Source organism: Seriola aureovittata, chromosome 13, assembly GCF_021018895.1.
Source record: "Seriola aureovittata isolate HTS-2021-v1 ecotype China chromosome 13, ASM2101889v1, whole genome shotgun sequence".
NCBI lineage: Eukaryota > Metazoa > Chordata > Actinopteri > Carangiformes > Carangidae > Seriola > Seriola aureovittata.
Window position 1 is genome coordinate 15,034,476 of NC_079376.1, and position 15,597 is coordinate 15,050,072.

Here is a 15,597-nt window from a genome sequence, read left to right on the forward strand (position 1 = left end):
CGATTTTTTATGCCTTACTGTACTGTTACATTTTTATGCCTTATTATACTGTCACATTTTTATGACTTTTTATGCCTAACTATACTATGTCGTTTTTTTTACTTTTTATACCTTACTACTATGACGTTTTCATGATTTTTCATGCCTTACTATATTAGGTTGTTTTTATGACTTTTCATGCCTTGCTATACTGTGACAAATTTATGCGTTACTATACTATGACATTTTTATTACTCTTTATGCCTTTTTATACTATGATTTTTTAATGACTTTTCATGCCTTACTTTACTTTGACTTTATTCTGACTTTTTATGCTTTATGTGTTTTATATGTCTTATTATGACAGAAAGATGAAAAAGTGAACACAATGAGACCCACAAGTCAATACTTCAATGTGGCTTTTTTTATTCATGCACGAATGACAGATCTGGTACAAGGCACACCAAGGTATCTCTCTCACTCTATAAAAGTTTGACTGCTTGTTTGGTCTTTTGCTCACCGATGTGCATTACATGCTGTTGCTGATCTGGCGATCTTCACATCAGTGGAATCTCTTAGCTGATACTCATCCTTCCTTAGAGCTCCTGAGATCATTCTCCATCCTTAGGGCTCTGACCTTATAAGCAAACTCAAACTGTCATCAATCTAAGCAGGACCTCCAAATGTGTCCTTAATGCCTCGATGTCCTACACATTTATACACATATATTTATATCCTAAAGTAAAAGTTATATCCATGTAAAACTATTAATACCTTACACTATTCTGTGTCTTACGATACCATGATGTTGTTCTTTAATTTTCATACCTTATTATATTGTGTCATTTTTATGACTTTTTTAGCCTTACTATACTATGATGTTATTATTACTTATTATACTAAGACTTTTTATGACTTAGCCTACTATACTATGACTTTTTCATGACTTACTATTCTATTAATTTTTATGCCTTACTATACTATGACTTTTTTTTTTAAAGTATATTTTTTTGGGCTTTTATGCCTTTAATGGACAGCACAGTGGAGAGTGACAGGAAACGGGGAGGCAGAGAGAGGGGGAATGACATGCAGTGAAAGGCCGTCCGATGCGGGATTCGAACCGGGGCCGACTGCAGCGAGGACTGTAGCCTCTACACATGGGGCGCCTGCTTAAACCACTACGCTACACGACGCCCCTACTATGACTTTTTTAACCTTACTATACTAGGATGTTTTTATTACTTATTATACTATGACTTTTTATGACTTAGCCTACTATACTATGACTTTTTCATGACTTACTATTCTATTACTTTTTATGCCTTACTATACTATGACATTTTTAAGACTTACTATACAATGACTTTTTATTCCTTACTATACTATGACTTTTTATGACTCAGCCTACTATACAATGACCTTTTCATGACATACTATACTATGACTTTTTATGCCTTACTGTACTATGACTTTTTTATGCTTTACTATACTATGACATCTTTATGCCTTACTACACTATGACTTTTTACTATCCTATGACTTTTTATTCCAGTGGGAAAGAGCTGTCTGTCAGCAGCTGCTGCAACAGTTAGGGCAACCATGAATCACAATCAGTTAAAGGACCAAGCTGTGTTAGTCATATATTTTCTGACCGTCAATAAATCCAATGAAAAGATTAAAACAATGTGTTTGTCAATCTGTCACTTCTTAATCATTTGTTTTGGCTGAGTGATACAAGCCGATTTTGGTTCAGACTGGTGGAAAGTTTGTTTCAAAACTCTATGTGTGTAAAAATTGAAATCCACAATCATAGAATTGAGATCCACAAATACTTTTTTGCTTCAGAAATAGAAAATTGATTCACGAATGTCTGTTTGAAAGTTGTAAATGTGAGGAAGATATTAATAAATGCTTTTCATTTATTTGTAAATTAATGAATGTATTCACAGATACATTTTTTTATTTGTGGAATTTGTTTGTGTATTTGCAAATTCATTTTATATTCGCAAGATATTTTTGTGAATTTTCACATTTATTTTTTGTATTTGTGGAATGTGTTTTATATTTACAGATCACACATTTACGGATTTTCGATCTGTTCATACAGATAATACTGAAACAAATCTACCTGCATGCATTTACACACAGAAATAAAAAAATACCAAATAAACTATCTACTCTTGTTTGAGTAACATTTGCTAAAAACTACAGTGAACAGCTGTTTTAGCAAATTTACTCAGCCTTTTCTTAATGCAACAATATTTGTGACCCCTTTTTTTTTAAAGATTTACACCTTCAGTATTAACCATCGCAAATAGGATAAGGAATTCAGAAAGCAGTGAGAGATTGACAAACGCATTGTTTCAATCTTTTCATGGGATTTGTTGACAGTCAGAAAAATATATGACTAACACACCTTTATCCTTTAACTGATTGTGATTCATGGTTGCACTAACTGTTGCAGCCGCTGCTGACTGATGGCTCTTCACCACTGTTGTGGATGTTGCTTGGCAGGCTCGTATTGCAGGCTGCAGCTCCTAGAGAGCTCTCACAGCAAACCTTATTAACCTGAGCGTGCACCCGTAGTCTCTGTCCACTCCTCGCTCCTCTCCACAGCATGATTTAGGATGAGTGAGTGATTGAGCAATGCCTTGCTTTCCCCCTCTTCATCAAAAACAAACACACGCACACATATGATTCTGGACCATCACTTAACAGTTGCCATGACAACGTTGAATACCCCTTCATTCCAAAACACATTGCAGACTTTCTAAAAATAATGTGTGTTGTCTTTTCTCACAGACTCCTCTCCAGACGACAGCCTTCAGTGCAAATCCTCGTACACAATAAGGCAAGAATGTGGAACTACAGGGAGTGATTAATTAATTACCACAAGGGAAATAAACACACACTGTATTTTACCTCGTAGCTTACTGAAGTTTGTTGCAATCTAACCATTGGTGACCTCAGAGAAGGTCAAGTCAGAGTCTCCAGTGACCAGACAGCTCTGGCTCAGTGTTCTGTAGGCTGAAGCAAGACATGGAGCATGGATCCAACATAAATACAGCAGACTCTTTGCAGGACAGAGAGAGTGAGGATACTGTTGGCAGTGCAGAGAGGCGGATTAAGGCCATGTCAGCAACTGCTCCAACAGCAGAACAGACAGCCAGCTCACGGATGTGACTTTTACAATGATACAACCAAATTGTGTATATGGGAGAAATGAGCCCTGTGTATTAAGAAAACTCATGATAACGACCCTCCTTTCTCCACTTTCCTCATTACTAAGGCTTCACCTACACACAAATGTCTGTAAGGTTTTTACTTGTATTTGGAGGAAAATAAAAACAAAACAGTCCTCATTTTAAGAACAGTTTCCTGATGATTTTTTGAAATTCTGTAAACAATTGTGATGTGACATTGTGCAGTTGCATGAGTAAGTGGGCTGATGTGCCTGAAGTCGCCCTCGTCTCTGTAGCCAAGGGCGATGAGCCATTCGGCGCTTGTATCTTATGTAACACTAAGGGATGGGCTGTCAGCGGGAAGGAAATCAGGCATTGTGTGATTGATTTCAAACGCTGACCATTGTGTTGTAACCATCATCAGTCTGTGACAAACAATCTGAGAGCAAGAGGAAAACACACTGACCTCGTTGAACAGTAAAATATCCACAGAAGATCACTTTATTTAGTCTCCAGTAAGCACACAACATGTTTTCCTTTAAATTGTAGGATGTAATCCAGTTTACAAAGATTGCGTGCTTGTATTAACTAATAATGTGCCTTTTTTTTTTTTTGGTTGAAGGATAACTAGGTGAAGTTATCGCTGTTCAGTAGCAGCTGATAATGATGAGGTAGACAGTGACACACCCAATATGTACAGAGTTGGATGTTAACGGGATAACATGCCAGTTGTCAGTCATGCCTGCTAAAAAGACCTAATGTCAGGTAAAGTGAAAACAGAGACATGGAGAACAACAACCTGCATAGGGCTGTGTACTGATACTAAGAAAAGAATCACTATAAATAATACACCACCTACACAGACGGTTAACAAACATTACACCTGTGGGCTGGAAAGTACAGACTGAACAGACTATGCAGGGATAAAATAGTTCAATAGAAAACTTTTATAATTATCTGTAAGGATTGCACATATAGAAGTTGATAATATTTCTATTATATTGATTCAATGAAACCCACTTAAAAGTAGCAAATTTGCCTATTAGTCTTCTTGTATTGGGTTCATTAACAGGAAATCCACATAAGGTTATATTTCTGGAGGATATACTGTACATCACATTTGGAATAAACAAAAAAATCAATGCTCTTTAGCTAAACAAACATTTCAGAATATAAAAATAAACTTTATAAATGTAAACTCAGACTAAAGCGATAATAACCACATATCAGCAGCTTGGATTTACAGTTGTATGGTGTTATTATCTAATACTTGGCGCACTGTTGCTAAGTTACTTGGCATTAGGATCATGAATGTAAATAACAGCTGAGGATGATAAATACAGTGTTATGGCAGCAGTAATAATACGCACAGATTGGATGGTGTAAGCACACAGTATTTCTGTATGATTTGTTTTGTGTTCATAAATTGAGAAGATAATCGTCATCAATTAAGTTAGTCGCTGTTTCATAATCCAAAACAAATCCATGTAGACGCTCTGTGCTGGAGGAACACAGGCCACTCTGCTTATCTTCACCTCTAAAGCCGAGGTAATACTACGTTTGTAGCCACAACAACACAGTTAATAATCATCACGGATATAAGCGACTACAGTACAACAAAACTACTTTACACTGACAATGACTGGAAACTGAGAGTCAAGGAACAAAGATGTTATAATTCCTCCTAGGTGCCCTTTACTTTTAAACTCTAAAGGTCACATAACAGTCTATTCGTGAGAGTTTAACAGTCAGCTGAAGCCTATTGAAATCCTCTCAACCTCTACAGGGGAGAGCATCGCACACCATGTTGAGCGAGGTGCACATGGACGCCTTATTAACAGTCATAGATCACTGAAGAAAGCTATCAGAGAGTATAACAGTTCTTGTCATTATCTATTGAAGATCATTTTTTAAATTTGCTTTGTTTATCATCAATATGTTAAATGTTTGATAACAAAGTCACACACAAAAAGAGGTTTAGTGATGTGCAATATTGATTTAAAAAACAAAAAAACAAACACAGTAATGATTGTGAATAAGGTGATGGGATTTTCCTTTTTTAAGGTCACATTGCTTTGTCCCAAAAGTTTGAACATGTATTGTAAAGTATCACTGTGTTCCAGTTTGATAGAGAGCTGCCGTGCTGGCCACAGTAACCATCACAGTTTGAGTAGTGTGTGATGCCTAAATATAATATCTACTGCTTCACAATTGTTCAACTCTTTTAAGATACATCACAAAGACCACTACAGTCACTGGTATCATTTGAGTATATATATCAAAGCCATTATATACAAAGAGACTAAACTGTTTTCCTTTTTCTCAGTGTGAGGAGCTCAGATTACAGGTCCAAACTCAGATGAACCAAACCAGGCTGGCTCAGATCCTCACAGCATCATCTGGTAGCTAAACATCCACAGCAAAGAAAATAAACTCTGCGATTGGTTGATCCAATTGTAAAGTGTAACCACACCTTACATTCGCTACGCTATGCGACCCCACTCACAGAGCAAATGTACAGCAGCCAAAGCCTCAATGCTGCAAGTTACAAAACCTTATTCCATGGCAACCATGTTGAGTGATTTGACAGCAACTGCTCAGCAGCTCCTGCTGCGCGCCTCAGTCGGCCTTGTCCTCGCCGTTCTTGGCCCACCCTCGGCTCATGGCGGCTACCACGATGCTGTACATGTTGAGCCAGGCTTGACGCAGCGGCGCCGTGTAGGCCTGGCCCAGACTGCACTGCAGCATGTAGAGAAGGGACTCACCCACCACCTACAGAAGTAAAAAAAAAAAGAAAAAAGAAAAAAAGAACACAAACAGGAAAAAAAAACATTTTTTCACAGTTCATTCACTGTGAAATTGCTTTTTGTGAGTTGTGGAATAAGGTGTTGGTCCTACAGCAAATGACTGTGTGTTGACTCCCACTGCCTGATGCTTCCTCCCAAGGTTGAGGAGAAAGTCCTCCAAGGAGTGAAGGTCATCCAGGTGGCTGACTGCTGCATCGATCACAAGCATCACCTGGTATACATACAAAAAACACACACAGATACACGAGGAAAGTGTTCACAACTGTGCATAAGAAAAAAAACTAAGGCTTCAAATGTCTGTATACTTGTAGCGGTCACTGCGGCAGACGGAGCTCACCTTGGTGACATGTTCCAGGAACTCAGGGCTGGAGAGGCAGTCTTGTGTGGAGCCACAGTTTGTACTGTAGTGGAAAAGACTGAGCAGCGCAGGGTCCAGCTCAAACAGTCTACCACAGACAAATACCACACTGTTCTATAGGTATATACAGATGGCATGGGTTGCCAAACATTCACACAGACACAGAATCAATCTGTAAATCATACATCTACAAATCTCTCCTGCTAGAGTCTGATTTAACGGCAGCTGTCTCAAAGTAAATTGTGGATTATTGCAGTCTGTCGCCAAGCAACAAGTCAAGCCTCCAGTGCCTGCATGGTGAAAGTGTGCAGCGAAGGATCTATCATGATTCTCTCTGCACACCTGTGTTACATATTCTAACACCACAACTATGAAGCAACAACACAAAAAATAGCAAGAACATATTACTTACGCATTAAGCGTATTAAGCATGTTAGTGAGGGGATAACTGTACAGAATAACAACCAAGTGTTTTCTTCTCTTACAAGTCACTTTACTGTCTTATTCTATCTGAATCATGCTGATTGTGTGGGACGTTACCTGGAAAACATGATGACACCATGTGGAACTTTGTTCTTGCCCAGGCTCTCCCAGCTGCCTCTTATCAGCTCCTTGTCCTTCCCTGACAGCTTCTCCATCCTCCCTCAGGCTGGTAACACGAGACAAGTTCTTCTAGAGGGGAAACACACAACTCCTCTACAGGACAAGAAGCCTCAGTTTGAGGAAAGCCATAATACTCAAGTGAATCCACACGAAACTTCCGCCAACCCACCTGGAAAACAAAGTGGAGCATCAAGTGAGTGTAACACAATTGATTTGCTAAAAATGTTTCAGGGGGACATGGCTGCAGGAGATATGATTCCTAGACTAGAGACGCACACACATACTGTACCTTCTTGAGGTCAGTCTTCTCTCTGAACTTCCTCTGGTGAAGCCAAGCTGAGGGGTCTGTGTGTGTATGTGTGTGTGAGTGTGTTTGAGTGTGTGCAGGCAGCAGCCTTGCCTTACACTCTGGTGCACTTGCTCTCTTTCCCCGGCCCACGGTGCAGTCAGGGAGACAAGTTCTGCCACGCTCTTATCTGTCAAACTGGCTGCTATCTCTCTCCCCTTCCCGTTTGCCTCTTGATATGCTCTCTCTCCAGCACTGGGGATATTATTCATGCCACTGAAGGAGAAAAAGAGGGATCTCTCTCTTCTGCTCCAGAGAGGCTGCGGCGAGCCACAGCTCCTCCTGCAGGTGAACCAAGGACTAAAACACACAGAGACTCAACGTGCAAACAACTCTGCACTCACACCATAAACTGCACTTATGTAAATACTTGGCCTTTGCACTTTTACTTTAAGATCAAGTGGATTCAAATAAACAAGAAAATTAAAATAAACAACATAACAATATAAGAACCCTAAGCATTTCATATAGTGAAATTGCTGATGTTTTAATGCAGGTAAAGTGCATTTGAGGCCTATATCATCTATTCTAGGGTGTGTCCTCGGCTGCCTACATTTTTAAACCATGCATTTACGGAATTAAATGTGTGGGAATTTTAATATTGTACAGCGGCTAGAATAATAAGAGACCTGAACACACCACCTTGGTGAAATTATATTGTTCATCCAGTAAGTAGAGCCACTCCTCAAACAGCGTGATCATAACATTTGGTGGCCAAGAGCATGGCCTCTCATTAATCTAAATGAGATGTGTTTGTTCCCTTTCTCAGCCTCCACACACATCCACACAGCTCCACAGTTTGTTTAAAGACATGCCACAGGCGTCTGCTCCCTCACGGATTTCACGGATGCAGGTTCCCACTCGGATATTATCTAACAGGTTGGTCGAGATTGGTTTTGTTTTCAGCTGTGCAACGGGGAATCAGAGGTGCACAGTGTTCTCCTGAGGGACTATAAAGCAGAGAGGGGAGTGATACATGGTTCCCATGACAACCTGACAGGATGGAGCTCTTGAAGCTTTGTCATGTGATGTTTGAGATCTCAAGGAAGGGACTCTGTGACAAGTTATTACATCTATATGAACCATGTGACAACATTTTGGCTTTTGGATTTTTTTAATCTTTTTGATTATGCAAAATTAATCATAATCATAACATAGTGGCAATTAATCTGTATGGTACATTTCAAACATAAGATTTCCATAGTGTTACTTTAAGATAAATCACTCTGGGATTTCTACTGATATTTTGACCTGAACTCATGCAAACACTGACTTCAGTAACTTCAACGTATGACCCACTAGCCTACAAAAAGTAACCATATGGTATGTACTGCTCTCCATGATGACTTTTTGATTATTATTGTATTCATCTTCAGACATTCCCATGTGGTTTGTAAGTTAAAATGATCTTTCAGCTGTCTAAGGAAAAGTAAACAGTGAAGGCGTAACAACAAGAGTGTTTGATGTGGGTCTATGGGCTCAGAGCAAACCTCTGAACTGGGCTGTGTGAATGCAGATGCACAGTGAGGGCTGTTTATTTAGGTGGCAGTGTGGCTATAGAAATAATTGGAAGATTTAACCCAGCCATCCGAGAAAGGCCCATGTCAGATTGGTGTCCTTACAGGGTCTGTCCAATTAAAAAATTTTTTTTTAAATTTTTAAATAAACTAAATAAAATACATAGAGCAGTGGCAGATACAATATCTCACTGCATAAGTATAACCCCTTTTATATGGCTATCAAAAGTTAGAGTTGGTAAAACACAAATCAATGTCACAAACTTTCAACTGGTGTCCTAATTTTGTTTTTGAACTGTTTATTCTGGTAACCAAGTGCTCATCATCCTCAAAATTACAGTCTTCATATTCCTTAGCAAAATTGTTGTCACAAAACCAAAAGTAGCCTTTTTATTTTCAGTTTAATCTGCTTGAAATGTTATGCAGATCTGTATATATATCTGAGTGTGTTAAGCTCAAAGCATATAAAATATTAATTACTTATAAACATATTCAGTTCTATAAACTTTTATTTTCTTCCAGTTGTAATCCCCGACATTTGTGACTGTAAAGTCCAGATGTTTTGTAATTTCATAATTTATGGTTGCACATCTTAAACTGTCAAACGTTTGGTGCGGATAGTTAGCCGTGACATGAATCATTTTTGAAGACAGTGTTGTTTTCTAGTGGAGAGGCCACAAAAAGCTCTGTGCCGCCTGAACCTTTTTGATCATGGCATTTCTTCCCCTTTGGACTTCACGCTCTCCTCTTCCACATCTTCAATTTTCTCCCCGTCGTCTACATTTTCTTCCCTAAATCAGACATGTTGGGTTAGAAAATGGCTATATTGTAATTACATCAAACTTTTACTTGGCTACAGTATTTGTCTTTTCTTCACTAAAGACTGCAGGGCAAACTCAGAAAATTATGTAATATAATATGACCAAACCACATGAAGTCCTTGGCTCTCCATCAGCAGTGCTATTCATAATTTTACCGGACACACTGGGATTACATAGTGTATGAACAAAACTTGCTAAAAATTCTCACCCTGCATACCTGCTATGAATGTTATTTTCATTGCTGTGGTTATTCACATCGTCCTCAGATCTGGATGAGACTGATGTTCCTTCAGTTGTTTCTCCATTTTCTTGAACAAATTGCTCCTTAAAGCCAGCTTTCCTCAGCTTGTCTCTGTATGTCTGCTCTGCATGAGCTTTTGCATTTCTCTGCCAGTTAAAAACCCAAAGTTATGCCACTGGAGATGCATGTTATTTACAATATGATGTAATGTTTAAGCTTCATGTCACGTACCTGTTTCACCTGTTCGAACAAATAAGGGCGTTCACTAACTCGTGCCTTCATTTTCCGTAACTCTTTCATGTATTCTCTCGTCCTTTGTCGGTCAGCCACACTTTATGTAAAAAAAGATTATACTTTTAGCCGCTGTGGCAGGCTTGTGTGGTCGTTGTGATGTGAGTCACAAAGGTTGCAACATTGCAAGAATGAATTGTCTCTCTTGACCAGTACTCACATATGGTGCTTTAGTTTTTCATTATTTACTTCCTTCAAGCTGCTGTTTGGGTCCATCAGCTTCGCATGGAGGGCAACTGTCTTCTTCATGGCCTGGGACCTCATTTGGTACTTCCTCAACCAGTCTGCACTCTCTTGATTCTTACTATCCCTCACCTCCATTGACTTTCTGTGAAGGTAAAAATATATATCAGTAGATCCAATCATTTAGTGTGTAGACATTTTAAAAAGAAAAAAATCTACTATCCAAACTTCAACAGTCATGCCAAACTGATCCAGTTCACCTGATGGCCATGCAGCGCTTCCTCACAGCATCTGTGATGTACAAGGGGAGTGTGTCTGTGGACAGTGATGTTAAGGCCCCAAGTGACTTGCTTCTACTGAGATGACTTATTTTTGGTTCCTGTCAATGAGAGGAAAAAAACTTTTTAAACATTTTTCTTAGCTTAAATCAAAACAAAATACATTGCTTGACCACATATTGCATAAACTCCATTAATTTAGAATGAACTTAAAAACCTACAGGACGTGATGTGTATGCTTTATGTAAGTTTTTTGTGAGAAGACAGAACATAGGAAAACTGGGTTTGTGGAAAAAGCTGTTTATTTGCTGTGGTCAAAGCCACACACAAAAAAAAGAAAACATCTAAACATCTTAAAGAGTTTTTACTTTGAAATCTTAAGTACCATAGGAAAACTAGAAGCCATTACCTACCTCTATAATTGATGACTTATATAAGAGATTAAAAAAACAAAAACAAAGATTTCTAAATATTGCACCTAGTAATAATAGATTTCCTTCTTACTTCATCAAAATGACAGATTAATTGGTGAGATACTGATGGTTCTAGGACTTTACAGCAAGACCGCTGCCTGTACACACACAGTATACTTTATAGATTCCCTATAGAATAATGGTTGTCAGTTTTATTATTTTTTTATGAGAAACCACACAGTAACAACAAGTTAAACATGTATTTACAATACAGTCATTTAGTGAGGGAAAAATATAACTATATATAACCACTGGTTAAATCAGATTTTGCCCATGAATGTCTGACATGGTCCATAAAATAGAATTCTGGTAATTGTATAATTTTAGGCAGAGCCAGAGATATATGAAAGGAAGCAAAACAGGAACTTTCACTGATCACAAAGTTCATCCTACCACTTTGGATCAGTTTCAATTACTGTTTTTCTTCCTTAATTACTTTTATAATTAATCTTACTCTGTAATGACAAATTTCAATGAACATACATTGGATTGTTGTTGTGAAATATGTGATTAAGCTCATAAAAAAATATTGCTATTTGCACTGAGGGACAAAAAGTGAACAAATATTTTATGTTTGTTAAGTATATCAAGTACTGCAGAAATGGGGCTTGGGTTAAAATTCATAAATTATGAGCTGGAAAAAGTTTGAAATAGAACCGTTTAAGGGAGGGGAATAGTCCCTCTTTGATGATGTCCTAGTGTACATATTTTAAATAGCTTTTCAGTTCCACATCTGAGAGAAGTGGTCTGAACCGCCTCAAAAATAACACACTTGACATAAAAAAACTTAAACTGTACTATAAATCTTTTATCATCAAACATATTGCTCCCATGGACACATAAAATAAAATAAAAATTGACCTGGTCGAATTCCTTTGTCACATTTTATGAAATAAACACTTCTGGGTGTTGAGGGACTTCAGGAATACACAGTAGACCATTATACAATCAGCAAAAAATGCATGGTAATCATCTGTCCTAATTAGACCAGTTTCTGTACATTTAGTGCAATAATTACTGACACAGACCTTTTTGAACAAGAAAGGAGGTAATCAGCATTATTTATCATCTAGAACAGTAGGGCCTTTAAGGAAGTTTAATGGTTTCCTGTCCTCCTTAAAAAAGAGAAGGGTATTGACTTGATTAAATGGTGGATGGATGTGTCTTGAACCATCCATCAAGCAGAGAAGATGTGAGAGACTTCAAAAAAATGTGATGGAAAACTGAAACATGAAACAATCTGGACCTGGATTTCTCCTTCTTATGTAAATCCTCAAGAGACACTGTCTCCTAAAAACAGACATTTCCCTTCACATTTACTGATGTGATATTCTGAGAAGTAATTAAACCAAACTGCATTATAAAGAATGAATGAGTAAAAGCAACTAAATCTGAACTGAGGTGAAGAAAAATGTTTTACCTGTGAGTTTTCTGGGCTCATCCTACTTTGCCTCACAGGGAGAGCTGATGTCCTGAGGTAGAAGGGTTGACACTTTGTCACTTCTTTACTCTGTGTTCTTCTCAGTGCCTCTGTCTGCAAGGCCTTGTGCAACCTGCTGAAATCAGGGATCTGATGGATGATTTTTGGCTGGAAGCTCGGCTTCTCATCCAGGAAACCCAGCTTTTCTTTCCTGGTGTGCTCGGCAATGCGAAGTTTCGGGCTGCAGGATGAAGTGGAATTCTCCTGTCGCTGTGTCGTGTGAGTGTGGACGGTCCTGCAAACCTCCTCCTGGTCTGCGCAGAATTACAGTCAGATAAGGTAGAAGCTGTAGTCATGTTTCTGTGTTGAGTGTTTTAGAAGCACTTTATACAATGTATTCAATATGAAACGGTATCAGTTTAATGTGTAACAGTTTAAACAATTGCAATGTGTCTCTCAATTACAGGCTATAAATTCAAGACATGTTCAAAGTCTGAAGAACAAATGTATTTTATATAGGGCTCTTCATTGAACTGCTCACAACTCATGGACAAATACAATTTCACAAGCAAAAAAAGTTGGGAAACAGTGGCCTATATCGGTCAGTATATAGTATAATACACTCCACTAGCCAGCATCATACCATTTGGAAGGAAACAAATCACACAATCAACCCACCTTTCAACTCAGAATCTAGTGAGTCATTTTCTACTTTGTGAAGAGATTTTCTGACAGTAGGAATCTTGTTCTTCTGATCCTGGGAGGCTTGGTTTAACGTAGCTAACAGCTTCTGCCTTTTTTCCTTTTCTCTTTCCTGGAAGCTGAAAGGTTTTTGTATGGAGAGCAAAAAGTTCTTTCTCTGCTCATGACCCTGCTTCCTCTCTTTCTCTCTAAGCTCAATCACCTCCTGATAGAGGGGCTGGGTGACATGGTTGGGGACTGGGACAGCACAGAACTTCTTCTGACATTCAGCCTCGGCCTCCTCCTCTTTGCTCATCTGTGTTGTTTTAAATAAAGCTACCTGTTCATATAGTTGTGTCTTGGTAGGAGTCAGTGGGGAAGTCCTGACAGAACAATGCTTGCAGTTTGTTGGCAATACCCAGGCTGGAGAAGATGAGTTAGGCCTCTCTGACTGTCTAAGATGATGGGAGGTCTCTTTGTCTGAGGTCAGGCCAGATGTAGAGATGGATCTCCTCATTCCTACATTTCTGAAAAATCAGTAAAGATATTTAAGAAAATGGGTATATTATAATTAAAACAAAACATAAAGGACAATCGACTTACTTGGGCTGACGGTTGACTTCTTTTTTATCAATGGACTCTTGGTGTATATCTGTTGACAGGAGAGCGTCCTGATGAATCCTCCTTTCCAACTCCTCTGTCTGTCTCTTCTCTGACTCCTGCAGCTGCTGTCTGAGGGCCTCACTGATGGTCTTCAGCTGCTGCTTAAGCATTAACTCTGATCTGAGTCCATCTTCCAGCAAGGCCTCTAGCTTTGACATGTTTGTCTAACAAAAAAAAACAAAAAAGTAAAGGAAAGGAAAGTAGGAGTAATGAGAATAAAGCAAAAAAGTAGAACGTGGAACTTTGTTTATTCCTGTAAATTAAAAACAAAAGAAAATGTAATCATTAATCAAGGGGAAATACCAAACTTCTTATGTTTCCATTGTTACAGTCACTTTGAACATTTCCAATAATAGATTTTCACAAACAATACATGCCCCCTTTTTAAAATAAACAAAAAATATAAATTGTCTGCCAATACTTTCAACCACCTTAAAAGAAATGTGCACACACCTACACAAACACTGACAGAATGACAATGACAGACTTAATGTTGACATTACTGTGAACATTACTGCTGCAGTGGACAATTTTCACTATTTACTGACATTTTACAAATATAATGGAGTGCTTGTCTTTCACTTCAGTATTTCCATTTGATGCTACTTTATATTTCTATTCCACTACATACACATTACAAATTGACAAATTAGCATCAGTAGTGTAATAATGTCACATTTAATAATCACAGGCCATTTTACTGCAGAACCACCTCTTACTTTGATACTTCAAGTATAATTCTCTCATAACACATTTGAACTTTTACTTAAAGTAAGTAGAATTTTGGATGTAGGACATTTTCTCGTCATTTACTTGTAATTAAGTATTTTCAGTGGTGGAAAATAAATTTGTACATTACAGTACAATTTTGAGGTAGCCTATATGTACGCTACTTGAGTATTTTCATTTTCTGCTACTTTATAATTCTACTCCACTACAATTCAGATTTGATAACTTTAGTTAGTAGTTACAGATTAAAAGTATGTAAAGTAATTAAAGTCAGACCCACTTTTACCAGCTGCAAAATGAATGTGCACATTGATCCATCAATAATTATAATCCAACAATATAATTATTCTGAAATGAGCCATTATACAAAATCAGTACTTTTGCCTCTGGTTTAATTCTACACTGTGATATTACTCCTTTTACCAGAACATTTATATACTACACCTGTGATGATTGATCAATTCATCGAAAAAATTGTTGACCAATTAATCAATATCTATAATACTCATTAATATTTCTGATCATATATAGTATGATATTGCATTGATATTAAAAAAAGTTACACACTTCAAACTCCACCTCCAGTCAGTCTGTGTGAAATAGTTACCATGGTAACCAGACCTCTCTCCTACAGCGGTGTATGATGTAGACATGTATTTACCGTTAGCTATGCAATAATTTAAATATGTATTTACTTTTGTAATTATATACAAACATAGGTTCTATTTTCTACCACTTAAAAGCACATTATAGCCGAAATAAATCAACGAAATTCAACTTAAAAGCAATAATGAGCCACCAACCTGGCAAAAGACGAGTTTCAGGAAGTAGTATTTCTCTGTCGAGGCGGTTTCCAATATCTTCGCTGACAAGATGCACCGCAAGACTTTAGTGCACTTTAGATGCACTGCAGCTAAAACTGTCTGTTGTTTATAAAGTTGACACCGGGTTAATATAACACTTGAAACTAAGCAAGTCTTCTCTACTTGTACTCAACCGTCAGTTTTTGGTAGCATTAGCACCGT

General features: G+C 37.9%; 2 protein-coding genes across 5 annotated transcripts; both read right to left on the reverse strand.

The window, feature by feature from the left end:
* Nucleotides 1–3,544: 3,544 nt before the first annotated feature.
* ngb (neuroglobin) lies at nt 3,545–7,541 on the reverse strand. 3 transcript variants are annotated; one of them, XM_056393616.1, is made up of 5 exons: nt 7,219–7,541; nt 6,867–6,998; nt 6,306–6,414; nt 6,060–6,179; nt 3,545–5,933 (listed from the first exon to the last, which is right to left on the reverse strand). In XM_056393616.1, exons 2-5 carry the CDS (start codon nt 6,962–6,964, stop codon nt 5,781–5,783), a joined length of 480 nt encoding a protein of 159 aa, XP_056249591.1. In that variant the 5' UTR covers nt 6,965–6,998; nt 7,219–7,541; the 3' UTR covers nt 3,545–5,780. The 3 variants fall into 3 exon arrangements, with proteins under 3 accessions (XP_056249591.1, XP_056249590.1, XP_056249589.1); XM_056393615.1 differs by having other exon boundaries at nt 3,546–5,933; nt 6,867–7,022; nt 7,219–7,538; XM_056393614.1 differs by having other exon boundaries at nt 3,546–5,933; nt 6,867–7,098; nt 7,219–7,537.
* Nucleotides 7,542–9,283: 1,742 nt separating this feature from the next.
* On the reverse strand, nt 9,284–15,596 carry fam161b (FAM161 centrosomal protein B). 2 transcript variants are annotated; one of them, XM_056394130.1, is made up of 9 exons: nt 15,376–15,596; nt 13,784–14,096; nt 13,178–13,707; nt 12,500–12,813; nt 10,589–10,707; nt 10,306–10,473; nt 10,086–10,185; nt 9,831–10,000; nt 9,284–9,583 (listed from the first exon to the last, which is right to left on the reverse strand). In XM_056394130.1, exons 2-9 carry the CDS (start codon nt 13,999–14,001, stop codon nt 9,502–9,504), a joined length of 1,701 nt encoding a protein of 566 aa, XP_056250105.1. In that variant the 5' UTR covers nt 14,002–14,096; nt 15,376–15,596; the 3' UTR covers nt 9,284–9,501. The 2 variants fall into 2 exon arrangements, with proteins under 2 accessions (XP_056250105.1, XP_056250104.1); XM_056394129.1 differs by having other exon boundaries at nt 13,784–14,007; nt 15,376–15,595.
* Between the last annotated feature and the right edge of the window lies 1 nt (nt 15,597).